General features: G+C 44.6%; 1 protein-coding gene across 1 annotated transcript in view; it reads right to left on the reverse strand.

The window, feature by feature from the left end:
* The window catches only part of PLXNB2 (plexin B2), a 354,483-nt gene that overhangs the window by 29,013 nt on the left and 298,096 nt on the right, over nucleotides 1–27,374 (reverse strand). Inside the window, exons 18-28 of the mRNA XM_077935826.1 lie at nucleotides 24,523–24,659; nucleotides 21,534–21,704; nucleotides 20,979–21,114; nucleotides 19,349–19,561; nucleotides 18,540–18,716; nucleotides 15,284–15,420; nucleotides 12,615–12,715; nucleotides 5,977–6,206; nucleotides 4,331–4,512; nucleotides 2,924–2,990; nucleotides 1,182–1,328 (exon numbers count right to left, since the gene is read on the reverse strand). Coding sequence (XP_077791952.1) covers nucleotides 1,182–1,328; nucleotides 2,924–2,990; nucleotides 4,331–4,512; nucleotides 5,977–6,206; nucleotides 12,615–12,715; nucleotides 15,284–15,420; nucleotides 18,540–18,716; nucleotides 19,349–19,561; nucleotides 20,979–21,114; nucleotides 21,534–21,704; nucleotides 24,523–24,659 — 1,698 coding nt within the window. The remainder of the gene's footprint in view (nucleotides 1–1,181; nucleotides 1,329–2,923; nucleotides 2,991–4,330; nucleotides 4,513–5,976; nucleotides 6,207–12,614; nucleotides 12,716–15,283; nucleotides 15,421–18,539; nucleotides 18,717–19,348; nucleotides 19,562–20,978; nucleotides 21,115–21,533; nucleotides 21,705–24,522; nucleotides 24,660–27,374) is intronic.

Raw genomic sequence — 27,374 nt, forward strand, 5'->3', positions numbered from 1 at the left:
TTGTACTTTGACGTGCTTTCGAACTGCTAGGTTGGCAGGAGCAGGGACCGAGCAAGGGGAGCTCAGCCCGTTGCGGGGATTCGAACCGCCGACCTTCTGATCGGCAAATCCTAGGCTCTGTGGTTTAACCCACAGCGCCACCGCGTCCCTTGGCTCTCAGATTCCTCCCAAATGGCGGGTCACGTGAAAACCTAACGTGAATGCCAGTATGAACAGCACAACTCCCGCTGTGCCATCTGGCTAAGTGAGCCTTCTGCTTGATGGACAGCAAAGGACTTGAGCAGAACATGCTGGCTACGGATGGAATGTGGGTTAGAAGATTCTGGGGGGGGGGGGGAATGCAATTTATAATGGGCGAAGAGAGACCGCAAAGCTAGGACATTATAAAATTCACAGTAGATTAAGGAGCAGCTTAAACACAACTCTCCTGGACCAGATCAACGGGTCCATCTGTGATTGGTACTCCCCAGAATTTCACAGCTCCGAAATGAAGGCATAGAATCATAGAATCATAGAGTTGGAAGAGACCACAAGGGCCATCGAGTCCAACCCCCTGCCAAGCAGGAAACACCATCAGAGCACTCCTGACATATGGCTGTCAAGCCTCTGCTTAAAGACCTCCAAAGAAGGAGACTCCACCACACGCCTTGGCAGCAAATTCCACTGTCGAACAGCTCTTACTGTCAGGAAGTTCTTCCTAATGTTTAGGTGGAATCTAACCCTTTTGTTCCACCCAGTGCCATACTGTATCTGAACATGGAGATTCAATTCAATCAGGCCATTACGGCTCACAGCCATTGAGGGACCTACTATGTCTCATTTATCTAGTCCCCTTTTTAAAAAACTGTCTATGTCATCTGAGTTGTTAATTTGTGTTTATTCTTTTGGAAGAGAGAACTTCACATTTGAAAATGCCATTACCTTTTCTTCTTTGGGTTAATCCACTAAAATACCAAAGGCTTCATGTCAAATTATTGTGTTCAAGTCAGGGCAACAAAATTAATTACTTTATCGTTATTTTTTGGCCCTATGGCACTTCTCCATTATCTACATTTTACAAAAACAAAACCAAAGCAACCCCCCCCCCAAACCCACACCAGCTGGGTAATAGGGAATGATGCATTTCAGAAGGATTCCATTTTACCAATTTCCTGAAAGAAAGGTCTATAAAAGTTACGCACCAGTTGTGAATACTCCACATCGTCTCCCAGCAAACCGGTGTCATTCAGTGTGTATTTGGCCTTCATTTGCACAGCATCCACAGGGCCTTTTTCCACTTGATGTTTGATAGCCTTGAATAACTTATAAAGAGGTTCTCCTGCGTTGTCCTGTAAAAATTGGCGAGGGAAGACAATGTCAATATTAGCCATGTTTTGACAGATAAACAGTGGCAGTGTCTGAGCAAACACAGAACCCTAACCTGACATTATGAGAACAAACCTTCCGTCCTTCCTCTTGCAGACGGGGATTAGCAACTTATGATCCCATTTTGCTGCAAACCACAAGCCATATTCATGCAGTTGGAGGCATGTGGGCTGAAAGCGAGGAGCTGGCAGATCAGGCATGCAACTCAACTTACATTTATGCATGCCCAGGCTGCTGCTGACCTTCACGGGTTGAGTACGATGGTCTGAAGGCACATTAATCTGAATGCACTCAGAAGCCTCCCCACAATTGGGAACTTTGCATTACAGTGGTACCTCGGGTTACATATGCTTCAGGTTACATACGCTTCAGGTTACACACTCCACTAACCCAGAAATAGTGCTTCAGGTTAAGAACTTTGCTTCAGGATGAGAACAGAAATGGTGCTCCGGCGGCGCAGCAGCAGCAGGAGGCCCCATTAGCTAAAGTGGTGCTACAGGTTAAGAACAGTTTCAGGTTAAGTACAGACCTCCGGAACGAATTAAGTACTTAACCAGAGGTACCACTGTATCTGGGTTTTGGATCATAGAGAGGCTTCTAAGCCTGTTCCCCTAAACGCACTTTGGTTTGTCCTTTAGATCTTTATACTGCAGGAAGGCTGGAAGTGGACCTGTAATGTAGTGGGATGTTGTGAGCATGGTTTGGTAGCCTGCCACTTCCCAACTTGAAGTTCACATATGCTCACCTGGAAGTTTTCAGTTTTATCTAAATAAGTAAGCTATGGTTTGCACTTGCCTGAAAACAACTGATGACCTGTGCCACAAACTAGATTTAATGAACACTCACATCAGAGTGCTCTCTAAATTGATAGTTATATTCTTTTAGAATCATAGAATCATAGAATCATAGAGTTGGAAGAGACCACAAGGGCCATCGAGTCCAACCCCCTGCCAAGCAGGAAACACCATCAGAGCACTCCTGACATATGGTTGTCAAGCCTCTGCTTAAAGACCTTCATAGAATCATAGAATAAATTTTATATACTAACCTTTTCTGCTCTCCCACATCTGTTTACTGCTCCTAACCCTTCTTTTAGATTCTTATAGTCCTTTAGATACACCTTATGTTTTAATACTTTTCAGATTTCCAAAATGTTTTACAGATTCTAAATCGGGCATAGGCAAACTCGGCCCTCCAGATGTTTTGAGACTACAATTCCCATCATCCCTGACCACTGGTCCTGTTAGCTAGGGATGATGGGAGTTATAGTCCCAAAACATCTGGAGGGCCAAGTTTGCCTATGCCTGTTCTAAATTATTGTACCCCACCCTACTTATGCTGGTCTATGACCGCAATAAAGATTTGATGATGATGATGCCTGAAAACAAGGGTTGCAGACCAAACTACGGTTTACTGGAACTCATCCTTCTAGTATGAGTTCCACCATGAGGGAAATGGAAGTACATGAGTCTGAGGCTTATTTGTAACACCAAACTGTGGTTTGGTTATTATGCCAAAACACAGCAAGTGTAAAGTGTGCATGCATTTCAGACTTTACCTTGAGGTACTGATATAAACATATTGACATCCAATTAGAAAGCATCCTCTCCACCACAGTTTCTGATCTGAAACAAATGAACAAATAACTGTTGAACGACATGGCTAGTGCAGCCTGAATTCATGCATTTGTCAAGAGCTAAAATCCAGAATCTGTCCTATATTCCTTAACCAGTACATACAATCTCATGTAGATTCATTATAGGCATGTTTTGTAATGCGCATTCCCACTGACTTTGTGAGCAAACATGGTATCGTACTTAGAATATTGTATTCTTTCCCCCTTAGCCATTTAAGTGTTAATTTGTTGGTGTCTTCCTGGCACATTGCAAAATCTGTATATTAAGACATGCAGTCCTCAATGTGAAGTTCTACTTTCTAATATAAGGTTGAAAATAGATGGTGTTGTGCAGATGCCTGATTATCGTCTTCCAAAGCAACTACTCTATTCCAAACTTAAAAATGGAAAGCGTGATGCTGGTGGTCAACAAAAGAGGTTTAAAGATTGTCTCAAGGCAAATCTAAAAAAAGGTAGTATAGACAGTAACAATTGGGAAACACTGGCCTGTGAGCACTCCAGTTGGAGAACAGCCTTTACCAAAGGTGTCATGGGCTTTGAAGACGCTCGAACTCAGGGTGAAAGGGAGAAATGTGCTAAGAGGAAGGCACGCTTGGCAAATCCACACCGTGATCAACTCCCACCCGGGAACCAATGTCCTCACTGTGGAAGAACATGTGGGTCCAGAATTGGCCTCCACAGTCACTTACGGACTCATTGTTAAAATCATGTTTATGCAAGACAATCTTACTTGGCTACAAGTGATCGCCAAAGAAGTAGTATTTTGATACCAGTAGCGATAGGGAAGTACCCTAAGAATATCGTTCAATCAGTACTAAATTAATTGCTATAACAAATATGCCACAGAAGAATCACAGGGGTCTTCATTGTAATGTAGCTATCTGAGAGAAACGTCTGGAGGAAAACCACAGCTCACAACTCTGGTTGTCTATCATATGACAGGAGAACATGCATCACATTCCTCACTGAAAGGATGTTTTATATCCTCTGTTACTACAGGACAGAATAAAATGTGTATGGTTCTTCTCTTCCCAATGTATTCTCAGAACTGCACTGTAAGGTAGATTAGGCAAAGACACGTAATGATTGGCCCCAAGGTCACCCAATGAGCTTCATAGCTGAGTAGGGATTTGAACCCAGACCTTCCCAGCCCTACTCTTACACTCTCAAACATGTACTAAAGTTCTTAGAATCCCAGTGCACAAATAGTAATAGATGTATTTGAGAAGGGAAGCAACAGACACAATAAGTTGTGCTCTGTTAAAAATGATGGGGGTTTTATTTCATTTACTTCAATGGAAACTGGGCAACTGAAGAAACCTTCCCTACCTTCTGAGCATCAGTTTGGGATTTTTGGCCACAACGTACTGCTCCATTAACTCCAAAAACAATGTCCTCATGATGTCCGTATAGTATTCCAGCTTCCCGTGCAAAGCCACAGTCAAGAGAGATGCAAAATACACTTTTGCACGGGCAGAGAATTCTCTTTGGTTTTCTAATGTGTGAATGAACTAAACAAAGAAAACAGAAAAACATCAGGTATGTGATTCAGCAACTGAATTCCATTCCATTCATTCATTCATTCATTCATTCATTCTGTAACCAATTCCAAAAAGACGAATCACTGGGTCCATATTTATATGCTTCCTCATGTACAGAAACAGAAACAGGGACACACTTCTGGCCATACCCCCCGCCAATATAGTGTCCCTATTGCTGCGCCACCCTCAACCTTTGCAGGGTGAACATGGATGTGTGAAAAGGGAACCCTTTGCATGAACAGCTGCTTCCATAGAGGGGCTTCCACTGAGCAGGAAATCCACCATATCGGGTTTTCCACTTGTGTGAAGTTTCCCCTCTCAGATTTAACCAATGAAGATTTGAGGCGGCACAGTAATGGGATGCAAAGAATTAGGGTCAGAAGTGTGGCTCTGATCCTGTTGCTACAAGTAAGTAACATAAAAGGTAAAGGTAAAGGGACCCCTGACAGTTAGGTCCAGCCGCAGACGACTCTGGGGTTACGTGCTCATCTCGCTCTATAGGCCGAGGGAGCTGGCGTTTGTCCGCAGACAGTTTCCGGGTCATGTGGCCAGCATGACTAAGCTGCGTCTGGCAAACCAGAGCAGCGCATGGAAACGGTGTTTACCTTCCTACCGGAGCAGTACCTATTTATCTACTTGCACTTGACGTGCTTTTGAACTGCTAGGTTGGCAGGAGCAGGGACCGAACAACGGGAGCTCACCCCGTCGCGGGGATTCGAACTGCCGACCTTCTGATCGGCAAGTCCTAGGCTCTGTGGCTTAGACCGCAGCGCCACCCGTGTCTCAGTAAGTAACTTACATGTGAGTAAATGTAGGAATAGGGCTTTGGGCAAAATATACCACAACAGTACTAACTAGAACTTGGCATTTTATTTTTTGCCAAATGAAGTGATGCCTTTGTTTAACTACGCCATTCAGCATTGTGTTTGTCATTTGCAATACAATAAACTTCATTGAACAATAAGCTATCACACTGCCATTTGGTGCATATGCTTGGGACACCTTTGTTAAAGGAAAAAGGGAGAAACGGGGATTTCTAAAGCATTTCTCAGTTAAGTCTCAAAGAGGATACAAATGATCTATATAAGATATACAACCTTTTACTCTTTCTCAGATTGAAATTTTCTTTTAAATAACTTTTAGATCTAGGCATTTTAAAACACTGCTTTTATTTATTGTCACACCGAATGGCTAGTGCAGTGATCAAATTGGATATGAATAGTTCATGGAAGGAGCTAATAATATTTCAGCTCAATATCATACAGGGAATGACAGGAGCAGTGTCAAACTACTTGAGATATTATTTACATTGTTCACACAGCCTTTTGCAAAATATACATGGCAAAAATATGCAGACTAATTTTATTGTTGTAAATATATATCAGGCAAAAATGCATTTCAAGGACACAAAGGGACCTTTCACTTTTTACTTACATTAATGAGAAATGATTTACTATTGAGCAGATTGGAGAATTGATTCAGTGCCTGTTCTACGGTTTGCCGTCGAGCTTCAGGAATATCCAGCCTCCCAGTGATCATGACATCTTTTTCTCCGTCTTTGGATGGCAGGAAGAAGACTCTGTCCGTATATGTTTTGTAGTCCAGCACAGGAATTCCTGCTTCGTTAACATCGTTTGTCTGATCTTCCATTTCTATCATCAAATCTACAAGAGGCAACATTTTAAAGATTTAAGTGGAAAATAAACTATTGATTCAGTATTTGCTACTTTGAAGGGGGAAACATCAATATCCTGATTTTTTAACTGAAGCACCCTTTCAACTTTACTTCCATTTCCATTTCGGTCTCATTTAGCAAGATTTGCACCTTACAGTAAAACTTGTTTTCCCAGTGGAAGCTCGCTTAACAGAATTAGTTGCATGAAGAAATAATCTTGACAGGAGTTTCAATTTAGAACAGTTGTGAGAAAATTAATTTATTTACTGGAGAGTAAATGCATTTTGCATTCTAGTTTGAGCTATAAACTATCTGCAGCCAATGGTCTTGTTAATTGGACAGCATAAGAATGCTGTATGGTACTTATCCTATGTACATTTCAAAGTATTATATGGATTGTTGTAGTCTCCCATACAAAACCTACTGAGACAAAGAGACTGCCATGTTGTAAGGCCCTTGAACCAAGGTCTCACTCCTATGTTAAACTCTATATCCATTAGACCTCACTGGCCCAATGTTCAGGCCTTCTTGGCAGTGGTGTCCTCCCATCAGATGTCAAGGAGATAAAGAACCACACAACTTTCAGAAGACAAATGAAGGCAGTTCTGTATCAGGAAGTTTTTAATGCCTGATGTTTAATTATGTTTCTGTCTGTGTTGGAAGCCACCCAGCCAGATGGGTGGCGTATAAATATAAAAAAATATTATTATTATTATTAATCATCCACCACCAAAGGGGCTGTCAAGTTTGTATGCTTATTTCAGAAGACAATTACTATAAGAGCAAGGCATGGGGACTAGTCCAGTTTTTCACATTCTGTCCCTGCCCTGTTACCTCAAACCTAAACCTCAAGGCCTAAAGGAAATGCTTCTCCCTCTGGACACAAGAGAAGCACCACATCCTCCTCATCCCAAATCATACTTTGGAAAGTGGAGGAGAGGAATGAAGCCCAGTACACAGCAAAGCTGAACTGTTTCCAGAAGGAGATCTTGTCCCCCATGATTATGTCTCATTGTAGCAGTGACCCCCCCAGCCACTAAAAATCAAGCTTCCCACTATCTGTAGAGCATCACCCTGTCTCTTATTTTCACCTCGAGCTAGACTGTGACAGCATGCTGGAAACTGGGATGAGTGGAAATCAATTGGTTGAGTTGCTTCTGATCACCTCAGTGAAAGCCTGCTTTGCGGGATTTGGCTCTGAGGAATTTAAAGGTAAAGGTAAAGGTACCCCTGCCCGTATGGGCAAGTCTTGCCAGACTCTAGGGTTGTGCGCTCATCTCACTCTATAGGCCGGGAGCCAGCGCTGTCCGCAGACACTTCCGGGTCACGCGGCCAGCGTGACAAGCTGCATCTGGCGAGCCAGAGCAGCACACGGAAACGCCGTTTACCTTCCCGCTATAAAGCGGTCCCTATTTATCTACTTGCACCCGGTGGTGCTTTCGAACTGCTAGGTTGGCAGGCGCTGGGACCGAACGACGGGAGCGCACCCCGCCGCGGGGATTCGAACCGCCGACCATACGATCGGCAAGTCCTAGGCGCTGAGGTTTTACCCACAGCGCCACCCGCGTCCTGAGGAATTTAGCAACCTCTAATGTGATCGCTACAGGGAGCTTTACCTTTGAAGTTGGCTTGGAAGCCGCAACTAATGCAGAATCCACAGATTGCCTCTTTATGGGGGAAAGCCACTAGAAGAACTTAACTAATATTTCAACTCACTTAGACTGACTGCTTCCGAGCCCAGTTCAAATCACTCGTGATGACTACTGAAGATTCAAATGGTCTTGGCCCTGTGTATCTTAAGGAGCTTATGTCCTTAGAACTATGGACAAAAGCCATGTTCTGCATCCTAGTCTACGCAGAGAACCTCAGGCCTGGGGGCCCAATGTGGCTCTTCAAGCCTCTTGGACATTTTCTGAGGCCTCACCTCTTATGGGTGTTGCTTTGCACCCCAAGAGTTGTTGCTCGGTTAGAATGTCTCCTTGCACTCGGATGATGCCTCTCATGTGTCAGGATGGAGGGCAGAGAGGAGTTGGTGAGAATGTGTAGACTCTAGCCCACTGTACAAAGACAACATTTGCATTTGTTGCTCTACCCATTTTGCCTCTGGCCCCATCCATCACTGCCATGTGGCTCTCATAAGGTTGTCCAGAAGGAAATGTGGCCCCCAACTTTACAGAGTTGATAGCAGTAAGTGAGATCATCTTTAGAATGGTCCTGGTTGTGGACAGGCACTCAGCCTGGTTCCTCCCCCCATTCTGGTGTGGGTGGAGTAACGTTTTCATGCCAGGGTGGCATCACGATCACCCCAGGCCTATTGGCCAATCATTTTGAGGGGGGGGTTGTGGGGGGTTTTAAAGCGGCGGTGCGATGTGGGCTGTCCACCTGCTTCTCGCTGCCAAACACCTGCCTACCCTCCCTGTAATTTAGGTGTCCTCTGGCCTCACTTTGGACGTTGGTTGGTCGCCTGTCTTGGGACAGGGGCCAGATAGGCATTTTTCCATTTGGCAAATTGGCACGGGTCACTTGGTTTTCGCCTACCTCTTAGCAATCTTCACAACTTTGTAAGGTTTGGCGGTTAGGCATTGGCTCATTGATTTGTGGGGGAGGGGAGGTCGGCCATTGCCTGCCCCTCCACTGACCAAGGGTATTCCGTTAAAGGAAGCCAGGGCCTGGTTCCTGTCTGAAGTCTGCTTGAGGGGACAGGGCCATGCCAGGCCTCTGGGAACACCGAGGAAAGCTACAGGCGGGTTCCCCCGATTTGGCTTCCTCTTGGGGTAGTTTACCCTTATTGACTATCTGTAAAGCAGGCAGGAGTCCGATACAGTGGTGCCCCGCAAGACGAACGCCTCGCAAGACGAAAAACTCGCTAGACGAAAGGGTTTTCCGTTTTTTGAGTCGTTCCGCAAGATGAATTTCCCTATGGGCTTGCTTCGCAAGACGAAACGTCTTGCGAGTTCGTTTCCTTTTTCTTAAAGCCGCTAAGCCGTTAATAGCCGCTAAGCCGCTAATAGTCGTGCTTCGCAAGACGAAAAAACCGCAAGATGAAGAGACTCGCGGAACGGATTAATTTCGTTTTGCGAGGCACCACTGTGTAGTCTATGCCAATGCCTAAGCCAATACCGCTCACATTTCTGTAATTCAATAAAGTTGTGGCCTAAAATTTTGCCAATAACCTTAAACTAAATATTCTGTGTCCGTGTGAATTTATTTTAACAAGGGGCTGGTCTGGGGGTCTTCATATTGTCATACATAGTATGAAATGACCTTGATACAGGGATGTATCCGGTCCCCTCACTGGATAGATAAACACTGCACTTTCACAAAGCTATTCCCGCAGGCTGTTCTGTGTTGTTTTTAACTATTGCATCATTTTAAACTGTGGAATTTCTAGCAGGCTGAAAATTCATTCCAGTGCTGTTACAATTTCATTTTTATTGCAAACTACGTTACTACGTGCTACATGAATATCGGCGAATCAAGTACAAGGATATGTACAGAAACAGAACACTGACAATTTATAACCACAAAGCATATTTTATTGGGAATTTGTGGGTCAGCATTCAATGAATTTGTTACTGTGCACACACAGGAATATCGTGCACACCAAGGTAAACTGCTTCATGGGATTTTTAGTGTCCAAGACTGAGCAGAAGTTAAAAAGAGAAGATTAAAGGTGTCTTAGCATGAACAGCAATGTTAACGGGTTTTGTAAGATTACAAAAGATGGTTTCACTCACTTCACGTATGAAGATATGGCATTAATGCATAATGCTCAGAAATGAGAGGACAATAAAAAGCTCTCATTTTTCTTTCAATATGAGGAAGGTCTAATAACGAACAGTGGATTTTTGTGCAGCTGTTATGATTTTTTAAACAAGGTTCTCTCTTTTAAGAACTGTGGCATTTGAGCCAAATTGCATCTCTAACAAATGTTAGTTAAGGGAAGCAAATGCGAAAAACAGTCAGATTCTAAGGCTTGAAATTCATTTAAAAATCCGTCCCTAATAAAGCAACTGAGAGAACAGATCAGAGGCTAGTCCGTTTATTTGGGGTTGGGACATAGCTGCTATGCCAGTTAAGTCTGAAGTTTCTCTTTTTATCATTTTAAAATATAAATGGCAGATAGAACAGTACATGAAGAAGCAAAGATCAATATGCAAGTACAACTAGGCTATTGGCAGGAAGGAAGGAGTTTAAATAGTTCATCTGTTATCACTGACAACACATCAGGTTGATCAAAGAGCCTTTAAGTTTTGACACAGGAGAGGATGAATCGCTTTGTCACCTTACAAAGGCACAGAACAGAGGGCTTCTGGTTTCTTGACTGACCAGTCCTCAGAGTCAATCAACTTGTTGTCTCAGCAATATTTTTCATTTACCCCCCTTTTCTTTGTTTTGTAAACATTCCCTATGGTCAGAGAGCAGGCTGTCACATAACCGGTGAGAACTGGTACTTTTTGGCAAGTCCTCACCAAGCTACAAGTCAAACTCAGTCTGGTGAAACAGTCAGAACTGAAGGAAAAGGACAGAGCTGGAGAAACAGGGTCAATTTTTAGGGCAGGGAGAAGGCCAAAAACTAGATAGGAGCTGGCAGAAGATGCAAAAGCAGAGTTAGCTGTACTGGTCCATAAGGGTGGGGGGAACCCTCCAAAATCCAGAGTTGGGCAATACCTTTACTGGGACTAACCAAAATGTCTCAAAAGTTTGACATCTGGTAAGTTGTTATACAAAGGAGGGGTGGGAGGAGGAAAAAACAAAGTAGAAAAGCTAGGCTGCTGTTAGCAGGTTGGAAAGGCATTTTATTCATATCTGTGTGCCTTATCTGAGCAATGCAGGATTTCTGCCTTCCTCGCAGCAATCTTGTTAAGTCTGTGGCTTAACTAAGGTAAAAGGTAAAGGTACCCCTGCCCATATGGGCCAGTCTTGACAGACTCTAGGGTTGTGCGCCCATCTCACTCAAGAGGCCGAGGGCCAGCGCTGTCCGGAGACACTTCCGGGTCACGTGGCCAGCGTGACAAAGCTGCATCTGGCGAGCCAGCGCAGCACACGGAAACGCCGTTTACCTTCCCGCCAGTAAGCGGTCCCTATTTATCTACTTGCACCCGGGGGTGCTTTCGAACTGCTAGGTTGGCAGGAGCTGGGACCGAACAACGGGAGCGCACCCCGCCACGGGGATTCGAACCGCCGACCTTTTGATCGGCAAGCCCTAGGCGCTGAGGCTTTTACCCACAGCGCCACCCGCGTCCCCTGTGGCTTAACTACATTGGTCCATATTTCTGGCACAACCTCTTGCTGAGGGCAATTGGAGGCCTCCCGCAGGAGTAAGCAGAGATGGACTCCCTTGCTCCTCACTGGTATTAGGGTGACAATTCAAGGCCCCATCCCAGTTTGACAGCTGGCACATCTGCCGTACCCCCAAATTACAGGACGGGACCGTGGTATCACTTTGTGAAGTGGCGAGCACAAGATTCCTACTACTCCCAACAATGTTTTTCTAGCGTGTTAGAGTGGTTGTGCCAGTTCAGTAGTCATAGACTGCCTGAGGACTGGAACCTTGTCTAATGCCTAGGCAAACGCTGTGATCAGTAGCTAATAAAATGTTTTCACCATTTGTACCCCAATTCAGCATATTGCTCCTTCACCTGCCACCCCACTCCACATTGCTGCCGCAAACTGCGTTATAGCAGGAACATCTTCAGGTGGCGCTGTGGATTAAACCACAGAGCCTAGGACTTGCTGATCAGAAGGTCGCGGTTCGAATCCCCGCGACGGGGTGAGCTCCCGTTGCTCGGTCCCTGCTCCTGCCAACCTAGCGGTTCAAAAGCACGTCAAAGTGCAAGTAGATAAATAGGTACCACTCCGGCGGGAAGGTAAACGGCGTTTCCGTGCGCTGCTCTGGTTCGCTGGCCACATGACCCGGAAGCTGAACGCTGGCTCCCTCGGCCAATAAAGCGAGATGAGCGCCGCAACCCCAGAGTCGGTCATGACTGGACCTAATGGTCAGGGGTCCCTTTACCTTTTACCCCGTTTCAGCCTATTGCTCCTTCACCTGCCACCCCACTCCACACTGCTGCCGCAAACTGTGTTACAGTAGGAACATCTTCAGGGTAAAAGAGGACTGACCATTTCTCCCCGTTGCTAATTTAGTTGCAGGTACTTCTTTTCCTTTTACATTAAAAAACAAACCCCGTCGGTTCCTTTTTTGTATTCTCTTTTTGACGGCCTTTGCATTTAATTGCCACATGACTATGCAATGCGCATGTCAACACGCTGTAATCTAGAATGGTTGCGCCTCCTGCATATCCTCAGAAGGCAGTTTAAGGCAGACAGTGGCAGCATTTCGACACATCTTGTGATTTCTCCAGAGGCCCCACAAGAAATTAGGTATAAGTCATACCTGTAAATTCCTTTTTGCACCGGTCTCTGACGCTTTCCTCCAAGCCTTCAAGTTGTGATTTAATTTTTTCGTATTCTCGTTCTGCTTGTTCGCTTTGCCGTCTATAAGGAATAGAAACAGAGAGTACAGAAAAGTTACAGGCTGTAAAAATAAATCATTTTACAACACAGCCATGCAAAAGGCCAGAGGGATCTTCCGAAGCGCAGTCTTTTTCCTCCTGATCTTTTAAAACTGAGAAGGCAGAGGGGTGGGGGAGAAGAAAAGAAAACAATAGGCTGAAATTTAAGCTGGCACAAAATTAACAAGGCTTTATTGATTTTACTGCAGCCAGGATTGTTTAAAAATTTACCTCAAAGAATGGATTTTATTCAAAAGAAAACTATTAACTGTTGAATGAAGTTGAGTAATAATTGCTGCTGGACTATTCCACAGTTGTTTATGAACCTGGACTAATGGCTGCGTGCTTTATCAATACCGTTCTTAATGCTCAGGTTAGTTGCAGCCTTTCAACATTAGTCATGTGCAAGTTTCAATTTAAATCTCATTGCTGTAACAAGCACTCAGATTACCCTCTACACAGTTAGGTTCCCCCCCCCCCCGAATATGTTTTTCTAACACGTATTCATTCAGAAGGGAAACACACAATTTTGAGCGTGGGGGACTAGTTGTGAACAAGAAACACTTGGAGTATCCTGTGGGGTGCAAATGTGTTCAGACACTGCACAGAAACACAGAACCTTTGGAGTTTTCAGTTGTGTGACTCATATTCTGGGTTTCTGCAATCGAAACAGATTTGATAACCTCCGCTGATTTTTCTGGTCTTTCGTAAGATAACTCAGATATAAAACAATGCTTCTCCTTGCAAAAATATACATTATAAAGATCTCAGAGTTCAGCATAGATCCCCCTCCCCCCAGGAAAGATTCCTGAATACAGGTGGTAGCAACCTAAACATCCTAATCCTTTCCTACAAAGCGTGTTCTCACTAAGGGAGAGCACGTGTTGCGGTGGGGGCCGCCAGGACACTCCAAAGTTGGGGGCGGGCTAATTGATCGTTGGCCACTGATGCGATTGGGGCTTCCCTTGTTGTTGGGAAGAAGTTAATGTTGCCATTTGTTGACTGACAGCCAGAAATGCTAAAACCTCTTGCACAAGGCTAGGGCTTCCTCTTTTCGCCCGTGCATCGGATTGCCCATCTCTCCCTCCCTAGAATAGGGTTGTTCGCTTTGACCTTGCTATGCCTGTCATGGGGTCGTCTGCTTTGGGGCAGGGGCCCGGTAGGAATTTTGTCCATCTGGCTGATTGGCTGCGGCCATTTGGTTTTTGCCTACTGCGTAGCAAATCGTCCCAACTTGTAGGTTCGCGGTTAGGCATTGGTTTATGGTTTGGTTGGTTGGGCATGGATTGGCTGTGCCTGCCCCTCTAATGCTGCTGCTGCAAGGGATTCCGTTAAAGGAATCGGGGGCTAACTATTGCTTGTCCACTTTGTCAAGGGGGCTTGGGCCATAGCAATGAGCTCCTGGTTGCATTTGGGCTGAGGGCAGGTTCCCTGCGCCGACGCTACCCCAAGTGTATTCCCCTTTTCTGACTTTCGCATCGTGTGGAATGTCAGTCTGTCCCCCATGGTGGGGGCAGATAGTCGCAACCAATGCCTAAGCAACCACTCACTTGTTTGTATTTTAATAAAGTTGTGGCCAAAATTATGCCAAAAACCTTAAACAAAAATTCTGTGTGATGTGTGAGTTATTGGGGTGGCCCTGGGGACCTCGACAGGCAAAAATACAGCTGTATTTTGCATTCCAAAGTCACCCATTTTCTCCCATGAAGTTGTTCTCTGAGGACAGATATAATGACCTTTTGTTGTTTTCAATACCATATTAGAAAGAATCATCTGCCTTTGCTTTGACTAAAGATATACAATACATACCCACCTCCCATCATGACATGTACAGAAAATGCACAGTAAACCAATCATCTTAATATTTAAAGGTAAAGGTAAAGGTACCCCTGCCCGTACGGGCCAGTCTTGACAGACTCTGGGGTCGTGCGCCCATCTCACTCTATAGGCCGGGAGCCAGCGCTGTCCGGAGACACTTCCGGGTCACGTGGCCAGCGTGACAAGCTGCATCTGGCAAGCCAGCGCAGCACACGGAAACACCGTTTACCTTCCCGCCTGTAAGCGGTCCCTATTTATCTACTTGCCCCTGGGGGTGCTTTCGAACTGCTAGGTTGGCAGGCGCTGGGACCGAGCAACGGGAGCGCACCCCGCCGCGGGGATTCGAACCGCCGACCTTTCGATCGGCAAACTCTAGGCACTGAGGCTTTTACCCACAGCGCCACCCGCGTCCCATATCTTAATATTTAGAAACCTTCAAAAACCGGCAGAAAGAAATGCTAACCACATCTATGTTCCCCACATCCTGCTTAGAATATATCTTTGATTGCACATATGTACTGCTCCAAGACATAGGATGATTAGCATCAGTGAGGGTTGAAAAAAAAGCCCTGAAGCAATGGGATATTCTATTTCACACAGAACCGCATGTGTGAACACTGGGAATCATCACAAATAATTTTCTTCATATTTCTCTGCAGACCCATTTCCCTTCACCATCAGCTTTTGCCTCCGGCATTTCAATATTATCTGATGACTGATAACCACATCTTACCTGTAGCAGAAGATTGAGATGATGATAATAGCCACCATGGGAATTAATACCAATGGCAAGATCAAGCCTAGTGGTATGTCACTCACTTGGGTATACTCCACTCTTCCTAGGATCCATTCTTTGAAGCCAAATTTCACCTAGATAAATAAGTGCACTTTGTAAGTTAATAATCAGACAGCATGATTTTATTATGCGCTATGATGTTTTAGATCTATGCCCCTTTGTTCCCCGTTCCCCAGAACAACTGAGCTTACATTCCCAGATATATCCAAAGAGTATAATATATTCAAATGTGGGATAGATAAAGTCCAACCTTAAACAGTATTATGAGTGCCAGGTTAACTTGCTTACAGTATTATCCTAACTACGTCTACTCAGAAGTAAGTTCTACTGAATGCAATGGGGTGTTTACCCCCAGGTAAATGGGGTGAGGTTTGCAGCCTAACTAATTACCGTATTTTTTGCTCTATAAGACTCACTTTTTCCCTCCTAAAAAGTAAGGGGAAATGTGTGTGCGTCTTATGGAGTGAATGCAGGCTGCGCAGCTATCCCAGAAGCCAGAACAGCAAGAGGGATCGCTGCTTTCACTGCGCAGCGATCCCTTTTGCTGTTCTGGCTTCTGAGATTCAGAATATTTTTTTTCTTGTTTTCCTCCTCCAAAAACTAGGTGCGTCTTGTGGTCTGGTGCGTCTTATAGACCGAAAAATACGGTAATCCTTACTACATGCTAACAATTCAAAATCATCAAAATGGGAGAGGATGAAGCCAGGCCAGTGGGTAAGGATAGCTCAAACACAAACCACAGTGAAGGGATTGCCCAGCGTAAAACACCAGGTTTAATTAGAAATTTCTACCCCACCTTTCAGGCTTAAAGGGACACCCAAAGTGGCCTCTAAATTAAAAAAAAAAAACAGAAATAAAATAACAGTAACACCAATACAACCAAAATCAGGAGCATAACGTTGATGACAACGGCAGCAAGGGGAGAGAGAATGATAGAGGTCAAAATAAAATAAGACAAAACTGCAGTAGGAGATTATAAACATAGGGAAGATTAAAAGCATGCAAATAATAAAAGAGTGTCTTTATATTCTCCCCCCCCAAAGGAAGCTAACTGGACCTCTCTAGGGAAGGGGGTTCTGCCAGCGGCTGACTGCCTTTAAGAAGGCCTGTTCCTGCATCACAGCCAACTGAAAGCGGAGCAAGGCCTCAGATGGGTGTGCAGGTTTAGTTAAGGTAAAGGTAAAGGTACCCCTGCCCGTATGGGCCAGTCTTGACAGACTCTAGGGTTGTGCGCCCATCTCACTCAAGAGGCCGGGGGCCAGCGCTGTCCGGAGACACTTCCGGGTCACGTGGCCAGCGTGACATCGCTGCTCTGGCGAGCCAGAGCCGCACACGGAAATGCCGTTTACCTTCCCGCCAGTAAGCGGTCCCTATTTATCTACTTGCACCTGGGGGTGCTTTCGAACTGCTAGGTTGGCAGGCGCTGGGACCGAGCAGCGGGAGCGCACCCCGCCATGGGGATTTGAACCGCCGACCTTTCGATCGGCAAGCCCTAGGCGCTGAGGCTTTTACCCACAGCGCCACCCGCGTCCCATCACAGGTTTAGTTAGTCCTTCACTTAGTATTACCCTACCTAAATCCGACTGCAGCCTACAAAGCTTTCAACTCTATAAAGTTGCAAAACTTAACCCAGACTTAAATACTAAATACACAATCAAAATCAAACACAAAACCAGCAACAAAATTATGAGATCAATCCAAACGTTTTGAAAAACAAATGTATGTTGACTAGACATCTAAAAGACAATAGCAAAGGGATCTGGTCACCCCTGCACACCAGGAGTAAAAGGTAAAGGACCCCTGGACAGTTAAGTCCGGTCGAAGGCGACTGTCTTTCAGGCCAAGGGAGCCGGTGTTTGTCCACAGACAGCTTTCCGGGTCATGTGGCCAGCATGACTAAACCGCTTCTGGCACGATGGAACACCATGACAGAAACCAGGGCACTCGGAAAGCCGCTTACCTTCCCGCCACAGCGGTACCTATTTATCTACTTGCACTGGCATGATTTCGAAATGCTAGGTTGACAGGAGCTGGGACAGAGCAACGGGAGCTCACCCTGTTGTGCGGATTTGAACCACCGACCTTCTGATCAGCAAGCCCAGGAGGCTCAGTGGTTTAGACCATGGCACCACCCATGTCCCAATACACCAGGAGTAGCAACATGGGGCCTTCTAGATGTTATTGGACTCCATCTTCATTAGCCTGCAGCCATCATGACTAATGGTCAGGGATGCTGGGAGTTAACTGTCCACAAGCACCCTCAAGGCTCCACACTGACTACGTCTGCTGTAAACATTAAGCTGTGGAACGGTATATCAGATGGATTGAATGTATTTTTATTGTTTTAACTTCGTAATTTTCTTTTTGGATACCACCACAATATTTGTGAATGGTGAGTGGTTTATAACTTCTTTCTTTAAATACCGTATTTTTCGCTCCATAAGACGCACCAGACCACAAGACGCACCTAGTTTTTGGAGGAGGAAAACAATAAAAAAAATATTCTGAATCTCAGAAGCCAGAACAGCAAGAGGGATCGCTGCACAGTGAAAGCAGCGATCCCTCTTGCTGTTCTGGCTTCTGGGATAGCTGCACAGCCTGCATTCACTCCATAAGACGCACACACATTTCCCCTTACTTTTCAGGAGGGGAAAAGTGAGTCTTATAGAGCAAAAAATACGGTAAATAAGACCGCAGTTCCCTGGGGTGCATTTCCCAGATCACATGTTTCACTGATTCCTCCAAAAGTACTGCTTCATTAAGCTGCTGCTTGGGGTTGCTTGTGCCTGAATCTAGACCAGAGTTTCCCAAACTTGGGTCTCCTCTCCAGCTGTTTTTGGACTACAACTCCCATCATCCCTAGCTATCAAGGACAGTGGTCAGGGATGATGGGAATTGTAGTCCAAAAGCTTGCTGGAGACCCAGGTTTGGGAAGCACTGATCTAGATCGATGCACCTTTCAGTACCAGTACAGCCTAGGTCCTAGCAAATGAAAGCTAACACTTGCTTCCACACATTCTGTTTCTAGGCAAGGAGTGGCAAACGGGAGAATGGTTTTCTTCTGCCCGTGCTCTTGGGAAGCACAAATCATGCGTAAAAAGAAGGCTCTTTATTATTGCCACTTCAAAACAAGATGCCCTCTGCGCCGCACACCTTACATGTGTTGTTAAAAAGACAGATAAATGTGACCTACGCTGAATTCTGGCAGGTTATTAACCGTATCTCTCTTCTGCCTTCTCTTGGGCGGCGGCTGGACTTCAGGTGGCTCACAGTACAAATCGTTCTCTGTCAGGGTTTTGATGACGCAGGGCTCCTCTCCCACGAATGCTCGCGCCTCTTCCAACGTCATAGCTTTGTTGAGATTACTGCCCTAGACAGAAACAGAGAAACACTAAGCCATCTTAGCTATCAACTCGCTTCGTGGTGTCTGGGAGCGGAGGGGAGGGGAGGGAAGGAAAAGGATAAAAGCTTTCATGATTAATACATTCACGTTTCGCACAGCTCCATCTGAAAACCAAACAGCTGGATTTGATATCTATGTGGAAGAGGAAATACCCTCAGGGTAGCTGACGTTCTGAGGCAAATCTGTAAGCCTTGTTCATGGAAGCTGTTCCTGCAGGGCAACGAGAGTGCCGGCCTAGATTTACAATAGCCAATATCATCCCCTGGTGGCAACAGGGGGTATAAATAAGGTCAAAGAATGTCAGGAGAACTTGCTGATAAGGACTCAATTCTTGATTTCAGCAAGAGGAAACCCCACTGACAAGAAACCTTTAGAGGCATATGTCAGCAGGCAAAGGCAGGTCTCCCCCACCCCTAAGTAGCACAAAAAAAGGAATTTATGCTCCCCACATTCAGACAATACTAGTCTTTGAAAACAGTGTTTGGAATTATTCCAGTCAACCGTTTGCATTGGGTTAGCACAATTAGGAAAGAAAGCGCCAAATGCAAATATGAAATGGCAAAGCACACTGAAAGAGGCCATTTTCCTGACACACTTACCTTTGCGTGAATAAGTTTATTGACTTGTTTCTTGACACCATCAGTGAAGTTTTCAAAGGTTGGATCAGCAACATATTGAAAGTCTTTCCCCACCTGATGACCATCCATTTGGAGAACCACAGTAATTCTGTAATTTTCTGGGTCCTCCAGCACCGGTGGTGATAAGAAGACTAGAGTGGTGTCATTGATCTTTGAGATGGTTTTCCCTTCAAACTAAACAAACAAACAAACAAACAAACAAACAAACAAACAAACAAGTATTGGTGATCACTGGCAGGTAAATTTTTACATTTTTCCTTTATCCTTCCCTCCCTCCTTGTCTCACACATATACAAGCAAATTCAATGTGCAAGCTGTCACCTCTCTCTTGCAATCTCATACACTTTAGTCCTTTTTCGAAAGTTGGTATTTTTGCTACTGCAGCACTGGTAATTCATCTCTGTGTCTATCAAATTGGTAAAAAACATGAGCTACTTCACATGCATTGTTTTAGGATGGATGATCATAGGTGTATCCCAGTGTATAAACAGTGCATTTCTGAATACTAAGTTTAACTGGACTCCATTCTTGCCATCTTCGACACAATTAATTTTGCTAATCATTTTTACACCACAAACTGTGAATTTCACTTGTAGTTTTATGCAGTGTCAGTGCTTCTTCCAAATTAACCTTTGCATACTAATGTGTGAGTTTACTGCATGGGCAGGCAAACTAAGGCCCGGGGGCCAGATCTGTCCCAATCGCCTTCTAAATCTGGCCCGCGGACGGTCCAGGAATCAGTGTGTTTTCACATAAGTAGAATGTGTCCTTTTATTTAAAATGCATCTCTGGGTTATTTGTGGGGCCTGCCTGGTGTTTTTACATGAGTAGAATGTGTCCTTTTATTTAAAATGCATCTCTGGGTTATTTGTGGGACATACGAATACGTTCATCCCCCCATAAAAATATAGCCCGGCCCACCACAAAGTCTGAGGGACAGTGGACCATCCCCCTGCTGAAAAAGTTTGCTGACCCCTGGTTTACTGCATATCAGATCATGTTATATAGGGGCTCATACAGGGGGAAAAACTATTCCAAACATTAAAATTACAATTAAGAATGTGACTAAAACAGGAAAAAAGCAGCAACAGCACAAAGATCCAAAATTCCCTTGGTTCCTTTAACATATTTTCAGCTGGGCAAGAAAACTATCCCAGCCTTGGAGCGGGCACAGCAAAATTCCTTCTTATAGGAATTAATAGGAGGGAAATGGAAGGGAAATCTGCAAGAGCACCACATAAACATTTTCCTTAGCTTCCTCCCTAATTCTTGTGAGCCCTACAGGGCTTGGGCATGGCAATTTGTGCCCCACGAACTCACCCTCTTCCAATTATGCCACTCAAAACCTATTAATTAAATCCTAAAGTTCTTGACCACTAAAACTAACAAAGAAAAATTTCAAGGGTTTTTGGATTAGGTAAAGTTTCAGTATGAACCAACTGGGACCCTGTGTCTCTTCCATGAGAGCCCTGGAGGATAGCAACATGAGAATGAGCCTGTGATCTTTGGATGCAGGGTGCTATAGAAATTTAATAAATGAATAAAATACTGTCCACACTGTATTTCTGTACAAAGAAGAGACGATGGTTACCTTTTGTACCTCCTCTGTCTGCCTCTTCCTCCTCTTCCTTAATGATCTCTCGACAAAAGGCTTAAATATAACTTTCACAGAGAAATGCTGGATAATATCAAAACCAGCTCCAACGACAGTAATATTTCGGCCTCCGCTAAAATATAAAAGCAAAAATAAAACCATGTATCCCATTATTCTCCTTCTAATGTCTACTCAGAGTAGACTTGGTGAAGTTCAAAGGCATTCTAAATGGGTTCATTAACGGGTCTATCCTGGAGTAGGATTAAGTTGACTGTAACCCTTAATCTGTTTCAAGTGGAGTAGGAAGAAAGTCATGAGCATTTTATTAATTTGATACATTATTCTTAAACAGAAGAGAGCTCTGCCTTTCTTGAAGGTGATGACTTCTGTTTTAGAAGAAATATACAATTATGCTACATTTATTGTGATTGCTTAGACCCAGGATACTTGTTATCTAATAATTACATTGAAAGCGGAGAGGGGGGAAACCTTATAATTTCAGCTCATTAAAGCTGAACACTTTTTCCCCCTACAAAAGAAATATTTCATTACCTGCAAATGCTGACTTCAGGTGTGATCTTGCTAACTGTAGGGTTTTCACTGTAGGTAAACGGTTCGTTTTCTATCCTTCTTTCATTGCTTCCATGCCGTACTGTTACAGGAACAGGCCCTTCCTTGCTATTTGGTCCAGTAACGCAAACTATTTCTTGCCCGAATGTGATACTAAATTAAGAAAAAAGGAGAGAGAAAAATCACATCAAGACTGACTTCTACAACCTCCCGAACCCCAGCCCACAGGAAAACGACATCTTCATTTCCTCAAGTGACACAGAGAATACCAGCATTATTTAGTCTAACATTTAGAATATTAAAATGTGGTTACATTCAATATAATGTGCTGACCTTTAAAGCCCTAAACGGCCTCGGTCCTGTATACCTGAAGGGGCGTCTCCACCCCAGTCATTCAGCCTGGACACTGACGTCCAGCGCCGAGGGCCTTCTGGCGGTTCCCTCGCTGTGAGAAGCCAAGTTACAGGGAATCAAACAGAGGGCCTTCTCAGTAGTGGCACCCTCCCATCAGATGTCATGGAAATAAGCAGCTATCCTATTTTTAAAAGACATCTGAAGGCAGCCCTGTTTAGGGAAGTTTTTAATATTTAATGCTGTATTGTTTTTAACATTTGATTGGGAGCCGCCCAGAGTGGCTGGGGAAACTCAGCCAGATGGGTGGGGTATAAATAATAAATTATTATTATTATTATTATTATTATTATTATTATTATTATTATTATTATTATTGCTACGTAAGAGAAACAGTGAATGTGTATAAGCATGAACACCTGAGAAACCAAGTTCACTAACATCCAATACAAGTACAGTGGTACCTCGGGTTAAGTACTTAATTCGTTCCAGAGGTCCATTCTTAACCTGAAACTGTTCTTAACCTGAAGCACCACTTTAGCTAATGGGGCCTCCTGCTGCTACCGCACCGCCGGAGCACGATTTCTGTTCTCATCCTGAAGCAAAGTTCTTAACCCGAGGTAATATTTCTGGGTTAGCGGAGTCTGTAACCTGAAGCGTCTGTAACCTGAAGTGTCTGTAACCTGAGGTACCAGTGTACCCCTTTGTGCTGGGTATTTGTGAAGGGGGAGAAGGGGGACGTCAGGAGAGCAAAGGAGTGATGTGACCATGTTTAATTGACTCTGGGCTTATGGCCCAGCCATGCCCCTCCTATAGATAGCTCTTTAGATACCTTTGCTCAGGGTAGTAGTTTTGTTTCATTTTCAATGTCATAAGTGGCTGGGACATTGGTAAGAGACCACAGCTAGGGTTGGTCTCTCCCCAAATGAACCCATGGGGGAATCTCCTTAAGGGGCCTGGTGCATATGAGTTAACAGCCTAACCCATCACGAGACTTTGCCAACTCTATCCCCTCGGCTGCCAGAGTGGTGCTCCCAGCCAGTCTTCTTCCAAACTCCCTCAACATGTGGGCTGCAGGTTCTTCTGCCAGCACACAGACATTCAACAATATTGGAGTGTCCCTGCCCAGATAAGGACAAATTCGTGGAAGTTAGTTTTGGACTGTTTCTACCTAATGCTTCGTATGACTTTCATCTTTCCCTAATGTCCCATTTTCATATGAATTTCATCTTTCCCTAATGTCCCATTCAGATATTTGAGGACCACCTTCACTTTAAGGTTCTAAAACAAAATACTATGGAAGCTTGCCTATTTTTAAGTGAGCTCTCTAGCCAAGGGGATCTGGTGGTCCCTTCTGAGTGCTGACGTATTTTGCAAAAAGCAAAGGAAGTCCTGCTTTCACTCTTCTATATACTTCTTTATGCCTCAATTAGCTTCATTTCTCTCCAATAATTTCATGTCAGTCGTAGACAACCCTGCCCTCCACAGACGAAACAAACACAAGGAAAGTGCAATAGTAAAGCCCTATTTAAGTCATCAGAGTAACAGAATGAACACGACACTTGCAGACAACACTATATGCAGCTTCTGTACAAATTACCTATTTCCCTTGTCTTTTGACTGTAACATTTAAGGTGATCTTCACAAATTTAAAGCACTTTCCTAGCTCTGCTGCTCAGAGCACTGCAATCTGGTACACGTTTTCAGTGTTAGGTGCTGACTTGTCCGTATCTGTTAACATGCTTCCTGAAATGCCATTTGGCACTCTAATGGCAATGCAACAATACTACCACATTAGAACCTATCACAACAATTGCACTTCACATTTTACTGTGCTAACTGTGTACTAGTCATTGATGGTTCAGACCATGCTGTACTGTATGACCCCTTCTCAAGAAGGGTCACAATCCAGGCTCCATAAAAAGGAACAATCTAATGTATGCTGCTTAGGTCTTCTTCAAAGTTTGGTGATGAATAATAATCCCATAAAAGCTGATTCCATGAATATCTCTCAGCTAAAACTAAAATCACAGCACTGTGGCAGATTTTAGCTCAGTTGATTAGAGCGTGGTGCTGATAACACCAAGGTTGCAGGTTTGATTCCTGTATGGGACATCTGAATATTCCTGCAGTGTTGGGGTTTCTTCATATGTACGTTGTCCAGGATATTATCACTGGGGTGAGGCCACTGAAAGAATCATTAGTAATGTTTTATGGAACAATGCCCACATGGCAAATCAAGTATGAGCTATGAACCTTAGCTGAGTGTGCCCCTACTAAAACATATTCGTGGGAAAGGAGGATAATGTGAGAACGACCCCTCTGAGGATTGATCTTCCGAGAGCTGTTCATCTAAGCGGTTGCTTGATTCTAAAGTCATATACTGTGGACAAAATCAGTGTGAACTCACACTAATTAGATTTAGATAGAGAGAAAATGTTAAGTTTCCGTTGCATCATCAGGATCTGCGGAAAACAGCCCATGGGGGAAACAATTTAGGTGGGGCTAGGGTAATTCAGAGGACATTAAGATGGCTGAAAGGTCTACTGACAGAGGTTAGAAATCTACAGTATAGATGGCATGGCCACACCTAAGAGAGGAAAGGCAGCTATATACTTACACTTGACAGGGTACATTATCGAGGTAAACTTGAACATCTTGAATAGAGCCAGTGTCCAGGTTTGTGCCACTGATAGTTAAGAACGTCCCTCCAGCTTTGGTACCAATTTGAGGACTTATTCCTGTAGGTTCAGGATCCTGTCATGAAGAAGTCAAAAACTGGTTAAATTCAGTTTTTACTCTCACAAAGGCACTTTTCTAGGTTTGGAAATACTACCATGAGGGGGGAAAAATGGACCAGGGAAGAAGAAATGAAAGAGATTATGAACCGACTTCTATTTAAAGCTTACAATACTCTAAGCTGCTATTGATTTCAAGGCCTAAGCTACAACATAATGGATTAGCTGCCTGTTCATTTTTTGAGGATTTCATTTTGGGCTTACTGTTTTCAGTCATGGTTTCAGTGCTTCTTCCTCACACTTTCCTGGAATATAACAGTTATCAATGACAGGAGCAACAAAGCAAGGCCCGCAGCGTTGTGAGGCAATGTGAAAGCAACGGGTTTTGATATTTGCACAGAAGGCAATTGTCCCCTCCTATTCTCTGTGGGAAGTTGGCTAATTTGGAAAGTATCACTTAAAATAGGTCTGCAAAACTTGTGATAGTCTTGAGTCAAATATAGCCCAACACAAGCCTGATAAACTTCCTGCCTGGTGCTGCAAATGTGGGAAGCTGGAAGTGGCAGGCCACATTAAATAGGTGACAGCCTGCATTCAACTCGGTGACATGTGTAGGAGACCTGACTTAGCAAGGGGCTTAGCAATGCTGTGAAAATGTACCGTTCTATGGTTCTGGGACCACCCAAAATTTGCTGCAAGCTCATGTACTATTGTGATAGGAATTTTATGGTCTTAGATATATGGTAATGTTCATAACTGCACATACATAGATCAACACAGGAAGACCAACCTGGAACCATTTTGATTCCTAAACTGACCAAATGTTTTCTCTGCAAGGTCAAAGTGGAAAAGTCTCCCCATTGTCTCTTTCCTCACAAATCCTGTCTTAAGGACACATTTAAGATATGAATAAGGTGTGAGCCTGTGACCTGGCCCAGGAAATAAGTATTTTACCACTACAAAAGAATGGCCAGGCTCCCCGGGAAATCCAATCAAGTAACTTGCCAGACAGGAGATAAACTGTGACAGGAGAAAAACAACATTTAAATTTCTGTGATGTAGGTGGAATGTATCTGAGGGGTGGTCTTAGGTTACACCCCTTCTGTGATGTATGTGTAATGTTTCTGGGGGTGGTCTTGATCTAGAGGATGGGAATTTCAAAACTCTTTATAAGCCCTTGCACAGCATTTTTGTGGGTCCTCCTCCTTTCCTGCGGGTGAGGGGAGCACCCTGTTGCAACAGATCAATAAAGATCAAGCTTACTAGCTGCTTTGCTTCTCAATATTCTCTGGTTGGCCTCTGTTATTCTCTCCTACCAATAGGGAACCTATGTAAGGACTCTATATGGGCTCTTGGATACCCCATAAGGGAAAAAGGGCATATTTTATTTACAACACTATCAAGGCTTAAAAATTGTAACCTAAATGTACCCTGTGCCTGATTGCACAGGGCCAAATCACAAAGGCCAAATCCAGGGGCGTCTTACTCATAGAGGCTAGTGGCACAGGGTGCCAAGTTCTGGAGGGCACCTTGGAAGAGGCGGAGACTGGACACGGCGCCTCCCGGCATCAGCTTGCTGCCCTTGCCCGCCTCGGCCATGCCACCCACGCTGCAGCAACACCGTGCCCGGAACCTCCATCTGCCATGGCTACCATGGCACGAAGTGTACAGCTGAGCTGGGAGGTGCCATGTTCAGCCTCTGCCTCTTCCCCGCCAGAGGAGCCGCCCTCCAGCCGCTGCCCACCTCCTCCAGCCCCGCCGGCAATGCTGTCCTCCCTAAAAAAAGGTTGACAACTCTGGGAAATGGGGGGAGGGGGCGGGGGCGGAGGGAGCTTTGCACCACGGCGCCGGATATGCTTAAGATGGCCCTGGCCAAATCACATTGCAAAGGCCTTTTGTAAAATTAACATCTCCCATATTTTGCAATGTATCTTAAAGGTAAAGGTACCCCTGCCCGTACTGGCCAGTCTTGCCAGACTCTAGGGTTGTGCGCCCATCTCACTCAAGAGGCCGGGGGCCAGCGCTGTCCGGAGACACTTCCGGGTCACGTGGCCAGCGTGACATTGCTGCTCTGGCGAGCCAGAGCCGCACACGGAAACGTCGTTTACCTTCCCGCTTGTAAGCGGTCCCTATTTATCTACTTGCACCTGGGGCTGCTTTTGAACTGCTAGGTTGGCAGCCGCTGGGACTGAACGGCGGGAGCGCACCCCGCCGCGGGGATTCGAACCGCCGACCTTTCGATTGGCAAGCCCTAGGCGCTGAGGCTTTTACCCACAGCGCCACCCACGTCCCTTGCAATGTATCTTAGCAGAGTATTAATTGGTTCTATAGCTCATCCTCTGAAAACATGATGCAATTAAGCATAATGCTATCTCGCTTTATCTGCTTTACACTTTCATGAGCCAGTTTAATCAACTTCAAACAATTCAAAACTTATTCCTCTTCTGTTGTTGTTGTTGTTTTATATAGCCCTCTCCCAAATTTGCAATATATTTTGACTAATTGGAACTAACTTCAGCCTTGCCCACAACCCTATCTTCTGTTGTCAGTTCCTTCATGCCTTTTATTCACCAAATTTATCAAAACTTTTATTTAGTAGCTGGAATATCACGCACACCACAATCCTGCGTATGTTTACTTAGAAGTAAGCTCCGGGGCAGCCTTAATGTCTCAGTGTTTAAGAACTGTCAAAGTCTTTTCATTTGGAAATGGAATTATGTATGCAGCCTTCAGA

Source organism: Podarcis muralis, chromosome 10 (genome assembly GCF_964188315.1).
Source record: "Podarcis muralis chromosome 10, rPodMur119.hap1.1, whole genome shotgun sequence".
NCBI classification, from domain to species: Eukaryota; Metazoa; Chordata; class Lepidosauria; order Squamata; family Lacertidae; genus Podarcis; species Podarcis muralis.